At 39.5% G+C, this 25,157-nt stretch overlaps 1 protein-coding gene across 20 annotated transcripts in view; it reads right to left on the reverse strand.

Moving 5' to 3' along the window:
- ARPP21 (cAMP regulated phosphoprotein 21) overlaps nucleotides 1-25,157 on the reverse strand; it is a 154,751-nt gene that overhangs the window by 65,740 nt on the left and 63,854 nt on the right. For 7 of the 20 annotated variants that reach the window (XM_059390610.1, XM_059390595.1, XM_059390596.1 and 4 more), the window contains exons 10-15: nucleotides 21,623-21,731; nucleotides 19,632-19,733; nucleotides 13,434-13,471; nucleotides 11,560-11,619; nucleotides 7,283-7,515; nucleotides 37-267 (exon numbers count right to left, since the gene is read on the reverse strand). In XM_059390610.1, the coding sequence (XP_059246593.1) occupies nucleotides 37-267; nucleotides 7,283-7,515; nucleotides 11,560-11,619; nucleotides 13,434-13,471; nucleotides 19,632-19,733; nucleotides 21,623-21,731 (773 nt within the window). The remainder of the gene's footprint in view (nucleotides 1-36; nucleotides 268-7,282; nucleotides 7,516-11,559; nucleotides 11,620-13,433; nucleotides 13,472-19,631; nucleotides 19,734-21,622; nucleotides 21,732-25,157) is intronic. The other 13 variants (XM_059390612.1, XM_059390601.1, XM_059390602.1 and 10 more) reach the window with 12 other exon arrangements.

The raw sequence follows: 25,157 nt of genomic DNA on the forward strand, positions 1-25,157 counted from the left end.
CTTGAGTCCCTGCCATAGCAGCGGTAAGGAACTAACCTGTATGCGGATTGAGAAGGATGCTTCCCGGCGGGATGCCTGCCGCAGCCTCGAGGGGAAGGAGGATGTAGCTGGTGCTGGGGGCTGGCTGGCCCCCTGCTCCACTCTCAGGATAGGGCAAACAGCTGGGAGAGCCAGTGGCCACGCCCGCAGCCAGGGGCGCACTCTGCAGGGGTGCGTGGGTGCGGGGCAGAGACCCCGAGGAGCCTGTGCTGCTGTTAGACTCGGAGCCTGCCACAGAGAAAAGGATCAGAAAATCATCCAACACAGACAGCTCCGGATCTAAATGCTTAGTTTACATAATCCATCCTTAAAGCATGCAGTGAGTGCCACAGGACTAGAGCAACATTTGGGGCTCACATTTTATTGAGATATCTGCTACCTATTTTTCAAATGTGTCGATTTCCTAGGAAAAGAGAAGTTAAGAATGAGCACTTTCTTTCATCCTCTCACAAGCCCCTAGGGTAGTACATCCGTAAACGGTTCCCTAAAGCTGTGGACTCCAAGCCTGGAGAAGTTCGTCATCCTGAGTAATTAAAGCCAGAGGGCTGTCTTACTGGAGTTAGGAGAAAATGCCAGATGGATATTAAAATGATGGCAGTTTAAGAAGAAGTCCTAGAATGTGCTGATCATGCCCTTGAGTCTAAGGAACATCCATAAAGCTTCATTTTGAAGGAGGATGGCCAGAAATAATCTTTTCCCCTCTAGATGTGAGTAGAAGAACTGGAACACTCCTACTGAGAGTCCTTAAGGTGTGTATTTCACTTAGTGACAGAAATCTTACTAATAGGCCCAAGGGGCAGGCCAAGAAGGGCTTGGCCTTCATGAGAACACCAGATCATCCTTTAGATGGCACAGGAGGGTAAAATCATGGAGAGATTTGTGGACTGTGTGTTTTACAAATTTGAAGGTAACTGGATTCCAAGGTGGACTCTAACCCAACCATCTCCTTCCCCTCCACTGCTATATCCTACATCTATTAGGCACCACCTGCCCTTCACCAGAACCAGAGCCAAGGAGCTCTAGTTCCCTTGACCATCACTGTTCTGGGCACTGAATATTAACCAGAACATTGGGGACAAAATGCAATAAGCCCCATTTCTATATCAGTGAATTCTAACTAGCAGATGATTTGAATTATATCATAGGTTGTGAGAACATAGTACAGGGAATTTAAAAAAATTACTTCTTAGCCCACAACTATCAATTTATATCCTTAAAAATGAATTCCTCTGGGTGGTTAAAGGGAAACCTTATATAAGGAAGAGTTAACATTGTTTCAAGATTTTAAAATGTGCCCTTGAGTTAAACTGGAAACCTCTAAAAAATAAGTGATAGGCATACAGCATGTAATCGGGGAGGAGAAAGGCCATCAGAGAGAGTTTAGAGGAGGACATTGTTTTCAAGAGGGAAGGCAGTGATATTTATTGAGCACTTCGTATGTGTGAGCCCCTGGGCACACTGGAATAATAAGTACTGTTCCTGGCTGTGGAGATAGGGAAGCTGAAGGATAGAGAAGTTCAATGCCTAAAGTCGACTCATAAAGTCAATGATAGAGCAGAGTGTGGTCTAGGCAGACTGATCTAGCTTGACCTGGGACTCAACACTGCCTCCTAAAAGTAAGTGTATGCATATGCCAGGGACTGCCACCAGTCATTTGGGGATCTTCTCTTCTTTCCCCCACGACTTGATTATTAATAATGATAAAGTTATAGGTTAATTCAGGATGCCCCATCTAACTGGTTTCAAATGCTGATGGATTCTGAGTAATTTATGGGGGAAAATAAAAACCCTAAAAGGAGATCTGAACATGCCAAAAGGAGTTTTGAGAGGGCATCGCTGGCATGGTGTCCGGGACATTGCAGCCCCAGAGCAAACCATGGGGTGTGTTTGTAAACTTACCCCATGGGATCTCATGCTACAGTCCAAATTTCACACTACTGCGAAGGGAACAACAGCAAGGGTAATAAACAGTAACAAAACCTCCTGCCCCCAGACACTGAAGCTCTTACAAAATAGGTTCAGCCCACCTCCAGGCAGAAGGGTCAGATAGCGGGAAAGGGTTGGGGTGAAGGAGACATGTCCTAAGGAACCTGAGGTGTAGCTGGGGCTGGCAAGAGGAGGGGGGTCAGGAGAGGGGATGGGTGCACACAGCTTCTGTGTTATAAGAAAATCCAGAGTGCTCTTCCTTTTTGGCTTTCAGAAGATGGCTATTAGTTACTGATGTGCAATATCATGTCCTTCTAGCAACAGGAGAAAAGCAGCACCTTCAACAGAAACAATGAGAGGGCAGGGCAAAGACAACGTAAAGGATTAGAACTGTTCAAAAATTTAAAAAAAAATGAAATTGATATTTACTGATTTGGGTGCTGAGAGTTAAATTGTGTCCAGTCTCCTTTTCTCATGGACTTGAATGCTAACAATGGCAAATATTTAAGCAGTATGTCTACATGACAAGCACTGTGCTAATCACTATGTGAATTACCTAGTCTCATTTTCACAGCAACCTCATTTTGAAAATGAGAACTGATCCTTAGAGATGTAAATTTCCCGAGCATAATTCATGTGTGGCAGAGTCTGCGTTCAGGACCACGTGGACCATGCCTCACTTCCAGAGTCACGTAGGGCCTGGGCCCCAAGCAGGACAGTGCCTAGGTTCTAAGAGATACAGCACAGGAAGTCAATGCTGCCCACAATGAGATGCTCAGAAGTGGAAGCTGGACCCTGAGGGGCAGTCGGCAGAAGGTATAGGGACAGGACATCAAGGTGACTGATGGGGAACTTTGGTGAACACTCGAGAGAGAGACAGGAAAAAGGAAGAGGGAAAAATGGAGGGGGGATGTTGTATAAAACATCATATGACAAAGTAAAATGGAAAACTGACAGCAGAGAGGAAGGGTGTGGGAAGACGCCACTGACTAGCTGTGTTTTCTTCATGAAGTGACTACTTCATCATCATCATCTTCTTCTTTTTTAGATTTCTTTATTTATGAAAGGGAGAGAGAGAAAAAGAGAGAGAGAGAGAGACTGTAGAGAGGAGAAGCAGAGGGAGAGAGAAACTCAAGCAGACTGTGTTGAGCCCAGAGCCCAACGTGGGGCTCAATCTCATGATCCTAAGATCACGATCTGAACTCAAACCAAGAACTGGATGCTTAATCGACTGTACCACACAGACACCCCTGAAATAACTACTTGTTTAGACCTTAGTATCCTCTTTTGTAAAATATAAGTCACCAGAATGGTGAGTAGCTATGAGGATGGTAGCCTTAAACTTCCTCTCAACTTGAACAACATTTAGACTGGTTTCTTCCAGAGGATCATTCCTCTACCTCCTTTTTCTTAGAGCATTTCTGCCCTTTATGGTGTCAACCTTTCATTAGCCAGTTAACTCTTTTGCAACCCAGGTATGTCTTTGTTGAGGACTCAGGAGTATCTCTTTGAAATTTAGTAATCAAGAGAACTGGTGCCCTTGTCTGCCAGTTTCTTTGGGAGGGGAGTAAGAAGATTGACTGTGATAAGAACCAATCAGCAAAGATGACTTAGTTGGATTCACCAGTTACTTGTCTCCCTTTCCCCAGTGTTTTTCCAGTAGTTCACGGCAGCCCTTTAAACTCCCCTGCAGTTCCTTCACTCAGGGTTGAGTTCAGTCTTTCTCCCGTATTGTAATAGTCTTGGTCCTTATTGCAATAGTTATGAATAGAACCTTCCTTGTCTGTTTATCTTGTCTGATATAATTCTTCTTTTATAAGGACCATGAACCATAAGTATTTTTCCCTGAATTAATAATTCAACAAAATATTTCCAGATTCAGGGATCAGAAAATTCAATAGAATGACCTAAAGCTTCTGAAATTACAAGGAGAGAGAGAACATCCAGGCTGCATTAGTGCTATAATGAAAATAAACACCAAGAAGAGGAAGAGATAGAGAGATGAGGTGGCTTGCATTGGCTCCCAAAATACTCTGGATGGAAGGTAGACAAGAAGGTGACAACAACAAGAATACGCTTGGATCCTGAAAACAAAATACCACACCAGGTAAAATTACTAAAACAAAACATAAGGATATCTGATTTCCTCAGAGCAATTGTTCTCAAAGCACGGTTTGAAAACAAGCAACCCATGCTGCTTCCTATGCCGCTACCGTCGAGAACCCCTGCTCTGGAGATCAAGAGAGAGGATGGCAGGACAGCAATGTCCTTTGACCAGGGTGGAAAGAAAGAGATGTCATACTCATTTCCCAACCTCATAGCTACCACCAAGAAGCAGCAGAGGTTACAGTGCAAGCACCATTCCTGTCCTTCCACGAGGAGAATGTCAAGACAAAATGACATCATCTACCTCTGGAGCTGTGTGCTGGACATCCCTAAGCTCGGTGTCAGGGATACGTCAAGAGAAAGACAACCCAGGCTTTCAGAGCAAGTCTGAAGAGGTTCAGACTTCAGAAATAAGCTTCTTCCAAAATGTAGGAAAGCATGTTCCCACCTGGAGAAAGTCTCATCATTATCTATTTAAAGCTCAAACCTATGTAATTAGAGGAGGAGAAGCGAAACTTAAATGTCACAACTCCAGGCTTGGTTTCTGAAAGGTCAAAAAAAAAGTTTGCAATTCCACTGCGAATAGTGAGGTAAAAAATTGAAAACTTGTGCTGTTCTGAAGCTCCATGACAGCAAAACTGACAGCTTTGCTTCATAAAACCATCTTGGGAAATTGTAAGCTTGTTTTGACATTCTATCTTGATCGCCTTTAATTTTTTTTTTTCCTTTCCGTTCCTGCACCTTGACAAGCTTTCAAAAGGAGACACTTAGATTAAAAGGGGAAAAAAATGTCTGAAGCACTTACAATTTCTAATCATTCTTCAAAGAACATGGCATTTTAGCATTCTTGAAGTGTTTTAAATGTTTCCAAAGAGCTTTTCTTCGGAAGTGATTGGGGGGTTGGTGTTTGGAGCATGACGATTAAATTAAAAATCTTAAGTGCTCTTTTGGTGTGCTGGAATTTTTAAGTACACCATTTAAGGTCCTTGGTTTCTGCATTTTAAGGAGATTTAAAACTATTTAACCTTTCTTAGTTTACAAGAGCTCAAGTGCACCACAGTGGGTTTTCTTGACTTCAGTTGCTGCAATAGTGGGATAGAAGAGCAATTAATTAGAATAAGACATCAAGAATTCACCAACTGGTGATACAACAGAAGGCAGAAGGCAGTGTGAGCCCACCTGAATCTTTCCAAGGAGCAGGAAATATGTATATATGTAGGAGTGGTTGTGACTAAATGCTATTAATTTTCTGCCTGTGTAGGAAAACACGAGATGATTTCTTAGGAGCATTTTCAACAACATAATTACGTTAAACCATTAGCATAATGAGTCTAGCTTTCACAAAAAGTGCCCCCTCGCGTGAGTGTGAAGCTTGGATAGGAAAGTATTCACAATAAGGACAACCCATGTCTAATCTCTGGTTGGTGTTGGCCATTCGCCATCCCCCTCTCTCCCTGCCCTGCACCCCCAGGTCTGTGAATGCATCCCCAGTGTGTCTGACACCCAGGGCATGTCTCCGAATCACAGCTCTCAACACCCACATTAACTCCAAACTTCTGAGGCAAAATCAAAATCAAACAGAAACATGACAAACTATCACCCCAAAATGAAGCTCACGGAGAACTCCTGAATGGTCATCTGCCACCTTCCAGGGATTCTAAAAGATATTTTGAACATCTGAACATAATTTAAAAACAAGGGTGAGGGAGTTGGAGACAGAGGAGCTAGAGATGCAAGACCACGATGGAGAGTTTTGGGACTCATATGAACCCCCTGTATCGCCTCCATCAGTTTAAAGTTTTTTCTACGTCATGGTTCTCATTAGCTCTCACCTCCCAAAGACCATCCATGCAAACCTGAACTACTTATCTCAAAAGATCACTATTCACTTAGAAGAAAACACAAGATTAAAAAAAGAGATGCCTGCAGCTGGCTACTTGGAACTCTACACCTTCCTGAGGCTCATTTTCCTTATCTGCAAAGCAGGGATGGAAGCATTAAGAGCAGTAATAAAAAGAAACATGAACTTGTGTTTATTGAGGGCTTTTAACTGCCAGGTATTTTTCTAATTGCTTTGTGTACATTAACTCTTTAATTCTTCAAACAACCTTGCAATATGGGGACTACAATTATTCCCATTTCTCAGAGGAGGAAACCAAGACTTGCAAACAGGTTAGATAACTTGCCCACAATCATATTAACAGAGCGTCCAAGTAGCAGCCCAAACTATTAATATTATAAATACCTTAGAGTGTGGTTTTAAGAAACTGATCATAGTCGTAAATCAAAAATAATAGCTAGGTTTGTTAACTAGTTACCATGTGCAGGTGGCTTGGTAACCATTTGTATATAAATAATTGAACTTTAACATACACTAGTTTAAAAAAATACAATAGTTTGCTGGGGGAGGTGTGGGGGGATAACATCATATTCTATTATAACTTATGTTTCATGGTGTGAAAGCTGAAATGACATGGGGTCACTTATGTCAAGAGGGTTTCAAATGGAGTCAGGAGACCATTAAGGACATGGGTATTTGACACATCCTCACCTGCAGAACCATGAACTTTTGTACTGGACCAGACTGCAAATATGGCAAGGACTCAGCTCAAACACCTGCAACCTGGTACACTTAAGGGAAGGCTTAGTGATAGCCTTTGAAACCAGTTATAGTCAATCAAGATCAGCATTGTGCCACCAACACCAATCAAAAATCCTTTGTAAACGATGTATACAAGCATTCCCTTTTTGCTTTAAAGGTCCATGACTTTATTTTTTTTAATGTTCAATTAGCCACTGCATAATATATCATTAGTTTTTTAGTATAGTGTTCAACGATTCATTAGTTATGTATAAAACCCAGTGCTCATCACAACACGTGTCTTCCTTCATACCTGACTTTTGCTCCCAAGTGGGACACTATTTGGGTTGCTATCCATATCTCAATGCTTTGATCCCGAATAAATGCTTTTGCTCAATTATTGCCTCCTGACAATTTTAGGTTGACAACATAGTAAGGAAAGTGAAGATTCAAGAGGTTGGTAATTTAAAGAGACAGGGTTGATATTTTCATTGCACCTTCTGACTTCCCAGGTATCCCAGCAATTAATATCATCATCATTAATTTACTGGAAGCCAGAGGGAATAATGACTGTACGGGTTGGGTGGAACCTAGGAAACACAACAGGACATAAACCCATTCAGTACTAACTACCTGCTTTGGACAGCTTCCCGGTACTCCTGGTACTGGATGTGCTGTCACCCCGGGTCAGCACCGTGATGCCCCCAAAACTGGCCGTCTTGGTCATGGTGGGCTTGAGATTGCGGTTGGAGCTATCTGAGTCTGTGCTGCTCCAGGCCCTCTGGTGGTCCGACCACTTGAGCTCATTCTCTGAGCTGCTCTGTCGACTCCCGGATGTTCTCCCTGAGCCGTCCCTGTTGCCCCTGGAGCACCGCCATAGGAAAGATGCACAGGGACAGTGTTACATTCCACGAGTGGTGCGCACACAGAATGGGACCTTTCTCAGAAGAGCCATCTACACAAGACCCTTCTTGCAACCCTTTCCATTAAGCCTGTTGCCTCACAGTGTCACAGATAGCTCGTTGATGGGCAGACAGATAACATACCACACATAATGTGCATGTTTACAAACAGAAAAACCAAACCTAGAAATGTCACACTACCCCTCTGCCAGTGAAGGAGAAACAAGTAGAAAAAACATGGTATAAAATATAGTTGATAACTTCTCTTGTGGAGGAGAAAAGAGGATAGATTCTCCCAGCCCAAGTCAACAGTGAATCGAGGTTTGGGAACCATTATGATCTTGAATGATTCTAAAGCGACTCCCACTGAATACAGGTTTTGTCTGTCCCTTTAGCATTAAATAATGGACCATGGGAAAACGTGCAAAGAGTCAGCGAAACCATTTATTATCTTCTAACTTGATGAGATGTCTATCTGAATCCATTAAGGTTTTGACAGCACAGAAATTACTCTGTTGACCTAGGGTGAGAGTTTTGCCTAGTGAGTTTAACCTTCATGGGCAGAGGAAAGCGTCTTTTAGTGCTTTTCACATAGAAAAACTTGTGATAATAACAACACCAGTATAAACACTACACTGACATGAAACTTTCCGAGGGGATCATTGGAAATAACAAAACTCCATAGGTGAAAGAACATGTTGGTTCTAAATCCAAATTGAAAAAGTGAATGTATGGGAAGAGATCCAATAGGCAGACGTGATTTCTGAAGACTCCAGAATATCTCTAAGTAGGACACAAAATCACACGTGTTTTATAAAGAAAGTTGATGAAATTTGCATTTTCATTGGTTTCCAATCTGCTTAAAGGGGAACTTAGTGAATATTTTCAAAGCTTTTCCTGCAAGTTGGAAATAAGACATGATTAAAATACTCTAAGATTCTCATGGATTATCAGTAAGTAAAAGGACGTAAATTGTTGGCAATGGTTACAACCCCTAATTTCATTATCACAAAGCAACATGACATGTTTAAGCGTTGATCCTAATCTCACAGATGTGGTCAGTGGCTTTGTTAATAGATATTCTTCTAAAGACAATGATAGGACCGCGAAGATGTGAGGAGTGTGTGCATCTGATTGAAACTCACCAACCAAATTGCAGAAGGCACACAAAATTTTTTGCATTTGTTTCCATTTTACCTAATAAACTTCTCTTTTGTTCTATGAGAACTTGAGAAGCTAAACATTCAAGAGATAATAAAAATGAAATGGCTCCTCTGTGATAGGAACTTTGTAAAAATGAAGGGAGGACAGAAAATTCACAAAACAAAAAGCACTCAGCACCCTGCTGTCTTGCATCATTTTTTTTTTTATTTGTTTGTTTGTTTGTTTTTTTGTGTTTTACATTCTGTTAGCACCTCAGGGATGGCTAAGATTAGAAGGAGGATCTAAAAACAGATCAGATTGTGAGTAGAAAGTATCACACACTCACTGATGGTCAGGTGGCTTGAGTTCTTAAAACCCTTTGAAATTCAAGAAAGCCAGAGGAGATGGAGTGGATGGGAAAAAACCAGCTTCTTTGAGGGTGCTCCTGCTCCATTCCTGATTGTTTTCCTTTCAAGTTCTAAATTCAACTTTATTCACATTTAATTCTGATTAATTTGACCTATCTTTGCCAAAGCCTGGCACAATCATTATTTAGCAACTGTGAAGGCACCAGGGATGTGACAATAGTCTCACTTGGAACTAATCTGGAATACTGCATATAGGAAAAAACTTAGGGTAGTCCTTAACCTCGATATACAGGATGCCTCAGAAGGAAGCTCTCCATATGCAGGTTGATGATCATGAGCTCTGCTTGGTTTTCCCTTTCCCCATAGGTTTCCATCTCCCTAGCACCTCCATGAAAGGAAAGGCCAGTGTGGCTGAGCCCATCTGCAAAGGAGTGTCTGCCACTTTTCCTGGGTGCAAACTAGTGTCTTGGAGTTTGCAGGCTTTACTCTGGCATTGGATAACTCCTCTAGACTTGTGCTACACCCTTGGCCAATAAGGCAATCTAAGGTTTCCTTAACTTCTTCTACCACTACTCTCTACCATTTCAAATCAATATCCCAAAGTCAAGAGCTGTCAAAATCCCCAAAAGAGGGAACTTTAGTCGCTGCTTTAGTCTTAGCATTAATGAGATTCATAAAAATGCATCTAATACTGATTTATGGATCTCTATTTATACACTGAAACAATATTTTATAATTCTAGCTACTGATTAGTTGCCTTAGCACTGGCAAAGTGAGGTCCAGAATCGAATTTCATATCTATTTGGGTGTAGAATCATAGACCTCATAGGCAAACATAACCACAAGTGCCTTCCTGTCCATTCTAAACCCAGTCTTGGTCCCTTCTACTGGAATCCGAAAAGACAATGGAAATGAGGTGTCTGGTCATCAAGAGGAGTTGGTCCTTGTGTATAATGAGAATTTGTTTCCAGAATAGGAATAGAACAGAACTTTGGGTTCTGTTTCGGTGCTGATTAATATAACTAACAACATTTATTTTCCTTCATGTCTGCACCTTTTTTTTTTTTTTTTTGCCAAGTTATATATGATGTATACTTTGAGTTGCTTTAAGTATTGTATAGATGTCCTTTGTGCTAAGTCATCTTCCTGAGTTTCTGTGCCTGATGACTTGGTGGGTGATGGCACTCATATTTGGAGTGACTGATCTGAGCGGATCCTAGCTCTGGCTAGGGGCCAGATTTGGGGCTATGTAAAACCGATTGGCCTAACGGGGAAGAATCCACATTTCATAAACTTATTGGCTTAAACAAGCCAGAATGTGGTGTGAGTACATGAGTACTGGTAAATTCTTCTTGTTCTTTTCTCAATTTTCAAGGGGGACAATGCAGAGTTACTTTTTTAATGTAAAGTGTGATAATAAATGGTCTATTGATACAAGGGGAAAGCATTAGACTATGTAGTTCAACCTAGAAATGTGAAAGACATTTTTAAAAAACCTTTTTAGTTCTGCCAAAGTGTAAAGGGAACAAATTAATCCAACTGTTCTAATTATGAGATCTTAAGTTCACATTTACTACAAAAAGATACTTTCTGAGCAACAATCCATTTACTTTCCTTGGTCTTTTCTTAATTCTACGTGGGCAAAATGTTTTGTTTGTTTGTAAATGAGTAAGTTTTCTCTCTCTTACAACAGAGATGAATCCTAATATTCATAAAAGCAATAACATATTAAATATATGCATTGCATATTGAGTACCTTCATAGTGCTGTGTATCCTTTTTGCCTGTAATGAATATTAGAGATATATTTAATAGGGTAGTGACATGGTTATGGTCCCTCTGCTTTCAAGGATCTTCCAGCTTAGTATAGAACTTAAAATATACAATATTAATATATAATAAACACATATATATCCATTCCCTTTATCTTACACAGATCTTGATTTAAGTAATTCATTATAATTGGAAGCAAATGGCCTATGAGGGCCTGTACCTTCCTTCTGAAATAAAAGCTATGCTTGAAAAACACAATTGAAGTATTATGATGGCCAGTAGTAGCTTTAAAAATCAACTACTCAAATACAGTTACCATTGGTGTCTTTTCCAATATCAGTCATGTATATATATAATTGCAAACTATTAGAGGAATTTTAACTTGATGATGTAATTCACTAAAGTTGACTTGGGAATGTTAAATCAGTATGCTTTCAAAGTTAACCTTTTAGGAGAAAACAAAAATAAAAGCAAAAAAACCTACCCAAAACAGAAAATCAGAGGAGGAACCTGAAATGATTATGTACCAAGCAGTAATTCCCTGGTCCCATATCTCACATTATCTAACATGGCTTTAACACCAGCTCTGTAACCAGCTTTACAGATATAACCAAACATATTTATTTCCATAAACAGATATTTTACACTAGTACACTTATATTTAACATTGATTCTGCCACATAATCTGAAAACACAGTTTTAAAAAAGTAAACCATACCAACCGAAAGAGCTGTCTTTTCTTATAGGTCTCATTGCATATGTTACTGTCTTCCAAGAGCCTACTGGAAATGAAAAACATGGTTTTTATGATATAAAACCTAATGACACTAAATGCCCTATGCTAAATGGATGTGTACTCTTCTGCAACAGTACCACTCTTGCAAATCAACCCCGTGTACTATGTTTTATGTGCACGATGTTGCATTTTGCAATAATAAATGAATGACAGCATTATTTTTTCCCCTATCCTAGGATTAAGGCACTGATACTAGATAAAAAGGAAAGGAAGAAGAAATAGAATGGAAAAGGAGAAGATAAATCATTTAATAGACAATTAATTAAATATATTAGCTGTGATTTTCTTTCCTTTGGGCAATATTAAAGTTATCTCTTTTGCGGGGAGGGGCAGAATGAAATATTGACATTCCAGAAACAGGTATCAAAGAAATGTATTTATTTTTAATGGGAATCTATTCAGTTAGATTTTTGCTTTTTGGAAATATCAAGACTTGTTCATATATGCAATGCATGTTTGTCACCAATTATGGTAAAGATGAATATAATTCAGTTTGAATCTAAGGGACACTTAAAGAGTGTTAGCAGTCTTTTTTTGCAAAATCCAAGTAAATGAATAAAATTTGGGCATAAGGCAGGGGAAAATTATTGACCGGATGACTAGGGAATAAGGCTTCCTACTAAACTGAATTATAAACACTCACTTCATCTTTTTAGTTAGGATATAGATCTTTGGAATGCTTCAGCATCATCCCTAGGATGGTAGTGCTCATGGATTCTTAAACTGTAAATAGGGAATATTCACTTAAATCTGTGTGGATTTTTGAGGATGTTTTTGAATGTCTTCTTTAGACACATTTTCTACTTTCATCTATTCTAGAACAGGCTGTTCAATGAGAGGGTTAGCTACTCAAAGATTTCTTACTGCTAATATTAAAGATAGCTTTTTCCCCCCAATCATCTCTAATGCTTGGTTAAAATTTTCTTTAAGTACTGGAATTTAATTAAACAGCCTCCATTTTAATCAGTTTTACAGGGGCACCCATTAAGCCGACACCTGAAATAAAGTTAAGCACCACTTTCTGAAGGGATACCATATTTCCATTCCAACTTGCCCACTCTGATGCACCTTAAATGTAATTAATACAGCTAATATAGAAGTCTTTAATTCCTCTTGAAAAGCTGCAATTAAATCAAGGGAGCATTTGAATATCTATGTCAGTTTAGAAGTATTTCTTTAAGGTATATGTTAAATTTGAAAACCTTTGGCTCATATGCTCAAGACTTTGTATAAGTTGTATAACCCATTCATCACACAACAACTACCCCCCTACTAACTCCCAAGTTAGTAAATTTAGATCAGTTTGGATAGATCTCCAAGTTAGACTAATGGGTCGTTTAGAGTGAGAAACTGAAAAAATTATTCCAATTATAGTTTGCACAACTATAGAAAATTGTGGGGCACAAGAAGTGGCTAATGATACCCAATATACAAATACTATAAACAGCCTCATCCATAAGCCAATGAAATTGCAAGTTCATTTATGCTTTGTAATGCCTGGTAAAGGTAGCAGGAATTAGACCTCTGGATGGGCCAGAAGTCAAGACTTTTAAATAATGAAAATGTACAAAAATTATGTTTGGAAGTAACAGAGAAGTATTTCCCCAAATTAAATAGTTTTTAGGCATGCTAAATAACACATATGTGTATGCATATAAGTGTGTGCACATAGATATATGTATTTATTTATACATATATTCAAGCACACACTTATATATGGGATATATACCTATGAGTATACAGGACACACATGACAGACTTTGTTCCTCTACAGACATGAAAAAGCAAATTGCATTTTACCTGTTATCCACAAAAAGGCTTTCCTGGGAGCAAACTGACTGAAAAATAAAAAAAAAAGGCATTGTATCAGATGTTCTGGATGTGCTGAGGGATCCCAAATCCTTGCCTGCTTTTAAAACTACTTTTCCCCTCCAAGAGGAAAAGAATTAAGAGAAATATGCACTATGTTTTGAAAAATGGAAATAAAAAAGGAAAAAAAATGGTTAGAGTTAGACGTGTACACCATTCTCTTTCTCTTTTAGCACACAAGTACTTTTCCAGCAGGACATCTCCAGGTTACGGCTAGATTTAGCCCATTCAGCGTCAAGGTCAGAAAGAGAGAGATGTGAATGAAACTGTCTGAGAATCAGAGAAGCGTGTGACCATCGGATCCTGAGCTAGCTGTTTCTTCTGGAGCTGCAGAGATACAGTTCCCAACAGCCAGAAGACTGGTTCAAATCAAGGCAGAGCATGTGCTCTTAGCATGATCCACCTAATAAGGATGGGAGAGTCATAGAACCACAACCCTACAGTTATTACCTGGCAATGATAGACGCTCTTGACATAAACAGATTGACTGCAAGACTCTTAAAATTAAAGAGATGCCATCAATCAATTTGCAGAGGGCAGGCACACAGAAGTCAAGTGAGAACAAAATGAAGCTAATCAGAAAAAAGAGTAAAACCTATCTAATGTTTTGTTTTGTTTTTCACACAGAAAAACAATGACTCTACTTAGCTTCTATTCCCCTAGCTATTAATTCCCCAATATCTTGTGTTTAGAACACATATAGGGAAGAGAAAATTCCATTACTATTACAAGCTGGGGAAAGGCTAATCAAATTAAGTTTTAGCAAGGAGAAAAAGAGATGTCTAAACAAAATATGGTGAGATGGCTCTCTAACATAGTGACTGTGTTTAGGAATTAACAAAAACTGTTTTCAAAGTACTGAGTTTCTAACCATAAATACACATGCCATATTATATGTGTAGATTTTATAAATGATGAATAAATGACCTGCTAAATGGTAAATTGAGACCTAACAGTTCCATTTTAAGAGAAAATAAAACCAAAGTAAATAAGGACCTTTCAATATTGAATTTTTAAAAGATTAGCTAATGTAACCGCTACCCAGAGAGGCAAGCAGGATATTGGTTTCTCCATACATTTTGTTGGAGAAATCATTTCCTTCCACTAAACCAAAGGGTTAGCTTCGGGCCTAATGTGTTTTCCTCAGTGATTTGAACGTTTCAGAGGGCATCTCTAGAACCATTTTTATTTTAACCTTTGTGCATTTAATATGCATCCTGAGTATTAAGTGGACAAACATCATATTTAACAATAACAACAAAAAGCCAATTAAGAAACACCCTTTTCAGAAAGTTTCTTCTTTTGACATTTGTATTTATAAATAAATACACTTTATGTACCACTGATATTATTCCTGTGAAGACATCTTTATAGTAAGTGAAATATCCCACTATCTTCATTTCCTTTAGTTTGGTTTTACTCTTGGTTTGAGGCAAGCCATGGAATTAATTGTCTCAGGTGTACATTATGAGATCGATACTTTGTTACTGCTCTGCTCTTGTAATGGGAAAGAAGTCAATTATGCTTATAATGTTCTGGCTGGGTTGTGGAATTACTGAAACTCTACTACTTGTTTGGAAGAGTTGATCAAAGACTGACCTCTTCAGACTCATTAATCCAATAGTATTTTGGGGAAAGCTAAGCTGCCATAACTCTCTGAATGAAAAATAAGGGACCTGCAAGTCAAAGATAACTTTCCCAAAAACATATCTCAAGAGTATTTTTCAATTTTTGTGCAAAAGTCCTAAAGATTTATCTCATGATCCTTACAGTTTCATAAATAAAGCAGATATGGTTATGGGTTGTGATTCAATAGTGGGTGAAAATAAACTTTAAAGAAGTTATTAATATAACTTGCAAATTTTAATAGCAGAGAAAGATAAAAGTGTCACAGTAATTAAGTGCAGTATTCAAAGCTGTCAGGTATATGCATTCTCAGATATAAAGGACTCTTTTTTTCTTTCTTTTAAGGAGAAAATGGTTTTGCCTAATGGGATACAGAATTCTCTCCCACACCCCACCCCCAATCCACGTGACATCACATGCCCCTCTCAAGGGTTGTCACAGAAGGTGGATCCCAGTGCATGCTGGGGAGACCATGGATGAACTCCTCCCAGAATCCCTATTTACACATAAATATCTTTCAGAAACCATCCTTCAGGCAAAACACGTCTTTCTCAAATATATTGCTTTAGCAACGTAACCTTGCCAAAGCCAGCAACATTGCATTGAATTAATCATAAAATAAGACAAAATTCTTGTTAAAGGAAACAAGAGTTATAGTTCAAATATTTCCGACTACAAAAATACACTCATTTTTTATTTGAGAACTAAATTGTTGTGTGCCTTGACTTAATGACAACTTCATTCTCAAATAATAAATGTGCCTTATCTCAGGCTACTGTATTGAGATTATTTTTCTAGAAAATCCCCATATAATCTGCATATTTTGATTGTGGACCTAAGTAAAAAACTACACATGCATGCGCACGCACACACACACACACACACACACACACACCTTAGACACCAAGATACATTAGTAAAATATCCAAGAGCACCACTGATTTTAAAATAAATTTTGATTTTGCTTATGCGTAAGTACTGGTAATTATTTCTCTATAACTATTGTAACTTCAAGTATAATAATAAAAAAAAAAAACCCTCTACGTAAATATGTCACCATTTGAACCTGTTTGAATGACTCCACTCCTTAAATAATAATTGGCAAGGGAAGCAGCTTTTACTACCTCGGTTTTTAAATTATGAAGACACTAAATTAAAGGTCAGCAAAAAAGACATTACATGCCTGTAACTTAGTTTCCTTATGCTGGATTCTTTGCATCAGTTTTATAATTGACTTACTATACTTGATTTCTTACTGTACGTACCTCAACAATGTGGGAAGTCCTAATGGTCATTTGGGAATCTGGAATTGTACAGATGAAGATGCCCTAAAGTGTACTCTCTTTATGTAAGTGGAAAGCAAGATGTGTTGCTCTATGTACTCAAGGAAGTTCACATTGCTATGTTATGTCCCTGCATTTGCATTAATAGAAGATTCAGTAATATCCTGCTAACACATCATGGCCCCTAATGATTCCTCCCTCTCAGTATCCACAACCAAGGTGTTTTGTAGTACCTCCCCAGTATACCAGTTTGGTCTGTGTGTCCAAACGAACATAGCAAGAAGGAAGGTATGTCAGCTCCAAGATGAGGTTACAAAAGCCTGTAGCTTCCATCTTGGGCTCTCTTTCTTTCTCTTGGGTCACTTGCTCTGGGAAAGCTAGTTGCCAGGTGACAAAGATGCTCAGGAGCCTCGGGAGAGGCCCACAGAGTGGGAACTTAGATCTCCCATAGCCCGCTAGCAACCGAGGCCTGCCAAAACACATGCAGGTGAGTTTGGAAGCAGGCAACTGCTCTATTGAAACTTCAGACAACTGAAGCCCCAGCTGATGGCTTGACCATAACCTCACAAAAGACCGTGAGCCAGAACTGGCCAGCTAAGCCACCCTCCGCTTCCTGATCCCCAGAAACTGTGAGGTAACAAACATTTTATGTATCTGTTTTAAGTTGTCAAATCTGGAGATCTGGAATTAATAACAAAACTCAGGGAACACCAGCCTAATGACTGCATTGTTCCTGCAGAGCGGCAGTGCTCTGGACTGGACATCTTTTTTCCCCCTCTGAGAAGATGGCTTTTAGCCTTGTAAAAGCATCAAAAACTTGTAAAGCTATGATTAAAAAAATCAAGATCTTTACCTTAAAAAATGTACCTACACTCATGTACATAATATTTTGTAGATGATGTTGAGGAATTTGTTTAATCTCTGAAGACTTTGAATGAGTTTACTCTGAGTACAGGGTGCCAATTAAAAAAACCCAGCCCCAGGAGATCAGGGGGAAAAGTAGGGCCAGAAACAGGCAGGTGTCTCACTTGAATTAATAACACCAGAAATGCTGGCCACAAAAGAGTTCATCACAGCAACTCACACTATTCTACCTCTGCAGGGGGAAGAAGCCACAGCCTTCCGAAGAAGGTTGCCAAATGATGCCATCAGCTGGAAAGGCCATAACAATAGCTTGGCATTTAAGTTTTCCCATGCTTCCGTCTGCTTTTGCTTTTTTTTTTTTTTTTTTTTTTTTTTTTAGCAAGCTCCACACCCAGCATTAAGGGCTCAAATTCAGGGCCCTGAGATCAAGACCTGAGTTGAGATCAAGAGCCAAATGCTCAACCAAACCAACTCATCTGCTTTCACTGTCTTAAAGAATGTTAATTCAGCAGTTAGCTAGGGATGCTTGAAACAACAGCTTGCCTCTAATCTTTATTCTGGGACCCAGGTTCCTTGCTGTTGTTCTCCTTAATAGGGCTGTTGGGAAATGCGATGTGTACAGGGAATCATGCTGACTCCTCCATGTCTGGGATGACCTCTCTGTGCACATGAAGGGTGGGAGCAGCACAGGAAGCCTCCTCCTCACAGGCAAGCATCAAGGATGCTTTTCCTGCAATCTAGCCCTTGAGTGTCTACAATGTGGCCCTGCTTTGCGGGGTGGGGGGGGCATAATGTTTGTCTATTATCTAAGTGATTAGTATTTGCTTTTCAACACAACTCATTTATATATTTTATGACTTGCCAGAATGAAAATCAGAGGGAAATTGTGTATGTGTATGTGTGTGTGTAAGGCAGGGGGAAGGATAGATGGGGAGAGAGAAAGAAAGAAAAAGCATAACAAATAAACTGACCTTCAGAAAACTCTCTCTCCATGAAGCTCATTGGACAGTAACATGCTGTCTCCCGGTCCACTCAGGACACCCCTAAACTATCATGGTACAACAGAGCCTCTCTTTACTTCGTCCTTTTATCCAGGAAACACAATTAAAGCCTACCAGGTGTCAGACTATGCTTTGCACCACCAATAACTCTGACCATAAGAAAAACCCAAGTAGCCCACACATCCATAGAATTTTCTAGAACTGCATGTGGACAGTATCCCTCAACAGCTTCCTCTCTCAGACTCTGCCAACTCCAGAGCTCTGAGCCAGGTCCTTCAATCATTAAAGTTTTATTTCATTGTATCTAAGAAAGGCAACGAGAATCTAGAAGAGATAACAGAAATCTGTATCAACATGAAAGAAACGCACTGTTGGTGGAATTCTGATTTCCTCTGCAGCTTTTTACTGAAGGATCCAGCAGGAGCTGGAGGACCCGGGAAACTGTCTTGGGCCTGAAACCACCAAGGGCAGAAGGCCTTGTCCATGCTAAACAGTGGAGTCTAGGTCTCTAGTCTAGCCTGGGAATGGCCTCCAGACCAAATCACGGTGGGAGGTAGGACGGCCTACCTAACCCAGCAAAGCCACAGAAGATCTGCACAGAGGAGCTCCCACCTCTACTTTCGCAAAGGTAAGGCTGCCAAATGATTTCATGGAATAGAGAAGCTGTGCACTGGCTTGCCCTTTTCGCTTTCCTGCATTTAAATTCAGCTGTTTTAAATCACTTTTTCATTCTTATTTAGTTTAATAGCATTTTATTTTGGCCACAGTGGGTAAGAGGACAGAAAAATCCCCCACCACATTTTCTTCACTGGGATTTGAACAAAAGAAATCATTTCATGATTATCTCCTTGTGATAAACTGCTCACAGACCTAATTTGATCTGAAGCTGAGGGGGAAGAAGATGAGTATTACCATTTAACTTTGATATAATAAAATGCTTGTGCTTGCTAAGAATGCAGAAAATTCCATGTTTATGTATGTGATTAACAGAGCCTCTTTCTTCTTTATGTGTCTTTCTTCTGCACAATGTTAGTGTTACAAAGACAACACTTGGCTGTCTGCGGGCTAATGTGGATGTGAAAGCATTTTTTTTCAAATCAGGCGACCTTGCTGAGGACTTAGGGTCTGTTTTACTGGGCCCTGATGGATCACACCTCTATTCCCCCTGAGGTCATATCCTAGGAAGGCACACAACCCCTGGCTCCTTTTCCATCACTTCCCTGAACCAGGTCCTCTTCCAGAAACACCTCTGGTGTGCTCGGTTCGATTTGTCCCTGGCTCCAGCTTCCTGAGTCCTGCCAGCTTGCTGTCTGGGGAAGGACGGCACTAAAGAGGCAATTAAAACAACTACTCACATCGTGTGCAAATATTCTCTCCCTCACTCTCTGATATTCCTCTTCTCTCTCTTCAATTGATTTACTTCGTCTGTCATCTCTAAATGGATGCATTCTGTTTTGCTGAACAGAAAAAAGAAATCAGTACGGTTATCCAAGTTGAGCTGTTGGAAATCTGCAGTTAAGCAACTGTCAGCCGAGAATAATAAATGTTCACTTAAATAAATGGAGCATGAAGAGTCTCATTCCCTCTGGTCCCTAAGGAGGCTGTGCAGGTGTGTGTGGTGCGCAGTGTCTGTGCCTGACATGCAATGGCAGGTGTGTGCTGCTCCCTCTACCTTCCCCACTGGATGCCGGCAGTACAGCTGTTTCCATAACGAAAGCACCTGGATGTGCCTCAGGTGTTCCGCCAGTTCAGCTATGACGTGGGTCACAGTGATAGACTCTGTCTCCTTTGCTAACCCGTGTGCTTTGGAGTCCTTAGACAAAGGCAGAATGTTGAGGAAGTGGCTAATTCAAAGTGGCTAAGGGAAGACATGGCTCTGAAAACCTGGCCACTAGACACACAGAACAAAGGAACAGAGAAAATAATGGGCAGAAAGGAAATAGTGGACATGACGTCTCCACGTCCTAATTTGTGTTTCTTCTTTCCTCCATGACTGACTTGATCCTGTGCTCTGTGTTTTTGCTTGGAAAGTAGAAACTAAGTTTGAAAAGCCTGTTGGTTGAGTAGGGTCAATTCCAAGGGACCTAAAGTAACAATCCAAAGAACCCAGCATGAGGACTGTTCTTCAGTCTCGCCTCTGCACCGCTGCCTGCATCTCAATGACCCTCCCATCGTCTTCTTGCCATTCCTCACAAAATTCTCTGCATTAACCACGTTCATCCATCCATTCAACAAACGCCCACTAAGTACACAACACAGGCATGTGGCTCAAAGTCAATGGGAGCTACTTGTCGCTTGATGGTGGTGGCAGTGGGGGTAGGAAGAAACGAGATACAGATGATGAACAGGTTTAAAAAAAAAAAAAGTATATCGGAGATGCATGTACTGGCTTCCAGTGACTCACTGAGAGTCATTAAAATAATAACTTGAGTGAGGTGCCTATTGTCTTACCTTTAAGAATTCTAAAGCAAAGTCTATTTTCAAAAATCTATTTTGATTGTCAGAGACACAAAGTGTAATTGTAATGGCATTGTATAACTCCCTGCTGTTCTAATTATTGTTGAACCTTTGTTTCTTTTGCCATTCATTAAGTTTTCTTCCTCATCACTCTGGATCCCACTCCCCGCCCCCAATCTGGAGAAGAGGTTGAGCAGGGTCTCTCTACCCTTGCCCAGGAACCATGAATAAGGCTACTCTAGGACAACGTAAATGTTTTGTCACAAGCATAATACACAAAAAGGAGAAAGTTCCACTACAGTTCATGCAAAACAAGCACACAGTTTACACGGACGTAGAACATGGGAAGGAGGAGGGGGAAGACTAAAACATGAACTCGATTCTTTTCTGTGAAGACTTATTTTAGGAGAGTTGCAAAATCCACCTGTCCTCACCATAACAAGGTTTGTTCTTTACAGCTACACCAGTTGGTCATCGGTCCGTACTGAGAATCCAGCTCAATGTGTGCACAACTGAAGGACAAAGCTGTAGGAGTGGAAGGACTACCATAGTTACACAGACATCTGGAAATGCGATGACAAAGCTTTTCCCGACAGCTCCGGCCGGTGGCATCCCAACCCCGCCCAACACATGCAGCGGGAACTGCGCCAAGCACCACCCATGCAGCCCAACACAGAGCCATGGCTGAAGCAATCAGGACACGTTCTCTTGGCTACCCAATGAATGCCAAAGGGGGAGGCAAGGGGGCAAAGAGGTTGGAAAGAGACAGTCAGTATCAGAAGCCAGGGGGAGCTGGGGGAGGGAGAAGGGGACAACAGAACGACAAGAACATAAGTCAGCCCACCTTCGAAAACAACAATGTCAGCCACTCTCAAACTTGAGAACCAACCTGATTGTCTTCTTTATCAATACTAGAGTTATCTCGCTTCAAGATAAACCGCTTCTGGGATTCTTCACCTTTTTCATCTTTTAAATGTTCACAAAACCTTTGCTCTGGTCTGCCAGCAAAGTAAAACACATCAATAAAAAAGTTTTCGCTCCTGTTTAAAGTTATTTTCTTAGTGCTGTTTTCTCCCCCACAGTGGCATTCAACTTAAAACAAAACAAAGCAAAACAAAACAAAAAAGTAACATGTGGTTTTGATGCTAGAATTGCCGGCATTATACAGGTAGGTAATCATGTGTCACTTGACAGGTCTTGTTAGAATACCTTTTGTTGTTTGGAATTCAGAGTCTTGTTTGCTGAATGTTTCTCACCATGGCTGAAGTTTAAAAAACATTTTAAAGGCCTGAACATGAATAGCGTATAGATGTTTTCTTTCATTATTTTGAACTCCATCACTCCTGAATTCAATCAGGTTCACAGGCACATGTCAAACAAATGCACATGTGGAGAACTTGGGCAGACCATATTAATTCACCAATGTCTGCAGACTATGAGGACGGCTCCTGTCATATCGTGCCTCTCAAGAGCCATCAGAATCCATAGTGAGAGATGGTCATCTATTAATTCCTTCCATCTTTCTCAGTGACAAATGCCCTGGAATCTGGCTCCAGTAGACTCTGACATCCTTGACCATGTCTTGTAAATCAGTTCAGTAATTGGGGAAACTGGACACATTTAGTTTAAACAACGTAATGGCTGATTAGCATGGGGAAAATGCTCCAAGCAGTTACACACTATTGATTAGTCAATTGATTTTTTTAGGTCCTCTTAATCATTTTGTATTATTACTGGAAAGAGCTCCATGTTCTTGTTAATTTCCCACACTCGTCACTGCATGCCACAGAACTCAATGAATGGCTTGGGCGTGGGTTCATCCCCAGAGGAAGTGCTAAAATGTTTGCCCCAGGTTTAGAAGAAGTTGTAATTAATGACTCTCATTAAAGCGTTTCTGTCATGTCTGATGTATTACTTCTGAAGCCCAGTGGGTTTTCTATCTCTACTGGGTTCATTATGCATTCTGTTATTGGAAAGCTACTTCACAGCGTCTGTTGTTTAATATGGGTGACCAGTAATTAAGGGAAACTCATAGTTTCCTTCAAGCTCCCAAATAAGCAAACGGCATGTTGAAAACAAAGGAGTCCTTTAAGTGTATAGCTGAAATCCTGACGCGTCGCATCCTTTTCTCAAATACATATACACAAGATTATACTGATATTGGTGAGCAGACATTAACAGAAAATTGGAATAATACCAGTTACCGCTTCCAGAACTGTGTATAATTTTTGCAAAATGGTATCATTGTCTTACTCAATCCTTAACAATAGAACGCCGATGTAGGAGGAGCAAATATTTCATGCCTCTTTTACAGATCAAGAAAACATCCCTCCATGAACCTTTTGACTCCCAAGTTTATAGATTTTCCCAGCAAGCCACAGGCATCAAACAGCCTATTCACATCCTTGCCGAGACGTGATTCGGTCTCTCTGCTTCCAAAGCACACAGCAGGCCAGAGGCCCTCCAGCCTCACAATGAAGAACAAAAACCCCACATGACATCATCCGAAAGATCAATGGAGATGTTTTCCACCAAAATTAAAATGTAAAATATGATACAACAAACAATTCGCAAGTGCAAATATGACATTTGAAAATCAAAACACTACAGGAACAAAATAGACTCGCACTTTACAGCAAAAAGGCCATTTCCAGTGGAGAAACTAAACGTGTTTCATGTGTCACACGCCCACAGCACACTTCTTATTCCACTGGATAGTCTTATGTTAGTGAGTGCTGGCAGGCCACTGTAAAAGATAACAATTCTCCAGGAATTTTTTAAAACCTCCTGACGTTTTCCACCAATACTTAGATGTTACTTTTTTTTTTTAATGTAGCGGGTGAAATGGAGATACCAGCTTAAATATAAATGGTAACTGCCTCAATGCTAAGTAAGGCTCTTGGAATGTACTGAAACTCCATAGTCTGGTGAATTCTAGTAGATAAAATGCTTTGCTTGCTGAGAAGTCTATGGATCTATTTCTTATAATTGTTGCTCGTCATCTGTAGCTGTTCATTTAGACATAAAGTGATCTGGAAATCTGAACTTTTTGATTCACGAGCAGAAGGTGAATTTGCTTTAGACTAACTTCCTCTTTAAGAAGAAAACTGCTTTGAGATTTCAACATACTAACCAGGGTGTGAATGTGAGCTCCATATTGATAGAGACCTTGGTTTTTAAATACTTAATTCTTAGTGCCTAGAACGGTGCCTGGAATATGGGAAGCATTTGGTTGAATAAATAAATTAATCAATGTATGAATGAATGAAATTTTAATAGAGATGTTTAGGAATCACTGTATTTTAGGAATGGGTCAAAGAGTTACTGACTAAGATATGCAGTCATAAATATTTAAATTATAAAACAACAAGAAAGAGTTTGGTTAATAGAATCAGAAATTCAAATTTAGAACATGAGGAAGGTCTTTAAAAATCAAATTAATGCTTTGGTTCAAGTTGACAAGAAAGATTCGTGTTACTTTAAAAAAGTTTTTAAAATTTGAGAGCATTATGTGAAAAGAGGTAGAAATGAGAATCTCAGTTTTTTGTGTTTTTTTGTTTTGTTTTGTTTTGCTTTGTTTTTTTAGTTTTGGAACTTCTCAATTTAAAGTGTTATAACTACAAGAGCTGTTCAAACATTATTTTTGAAATTTCATTTGCATTTCTTTATTGTGCTGGCTTATTTGTTTTTCATAGCAGGACATATTTAAGAAAAATACATCTATCTCATAAGAAAAGAATACTCAAAGGAACTTGTCCTAATCAATAATGTAAATGTGATTCAGAGCAAAAGTATTTTTTGTTCTGATACATATTATGCAAAATGCATTCTCCATAACAGCTTTTCAAAAATATCTTGTTTAAATTTTTTTTTCAGACTTTAGAACCTAAGAGTTGAAAGTAATAGTCCCTTCATGATTTCCCAAAAATATTTTAAGTGAATACAAAATAACCATTTAAAGTTTGTGTAAAAGGGGAAAACAACAAAAACTAGTAAGATTGTTCCAGGTTGATTTTATCGAGAGTTATCTATTACTCTAGAGCTAAAGGGCAATTTGCAGTTTAACTCATGCAAACTAAAGTATACAAATGAAGTATTGCGTGTGATTGAACTACAAATTACTGGTAATGCACCATTATATTAGAGCTTTTAAAAAGCCTTTTCACCAGGAATTTAACATCATAGCAATGTTATTTCTTAGTCATAAAATGAATGGAGCTAAAGTAATATATTATGGACCTTTATTTAAAATGGGAATGAATAACTTTCAGTGTATCAAAATGAGGATGTAACTCTAAGACAAACTCCTCCAAGGTGCAAAATGTCATGGTGTTAATTCAATTAATGATAACTAGAGTTGACTACATACACATCTCATAGTCATGCATGACATGTCTGATTGCTTTTTCCTGATAGACTTTATT

Source organism: Mustela nigripes, chromosome 2, assembly GCF_022355385.1.
Source record: "Mustela nigripes isolate SB6536 chromosome 2, MUSNIG.SB6536, whole genome shotgun sequence".
Taxonomy (NCBI): Eukaryota; Metazoa; Chordata; class Mammalia; order Carnivora; family Mustelidae; genus Mustela; species Mustela nigripes.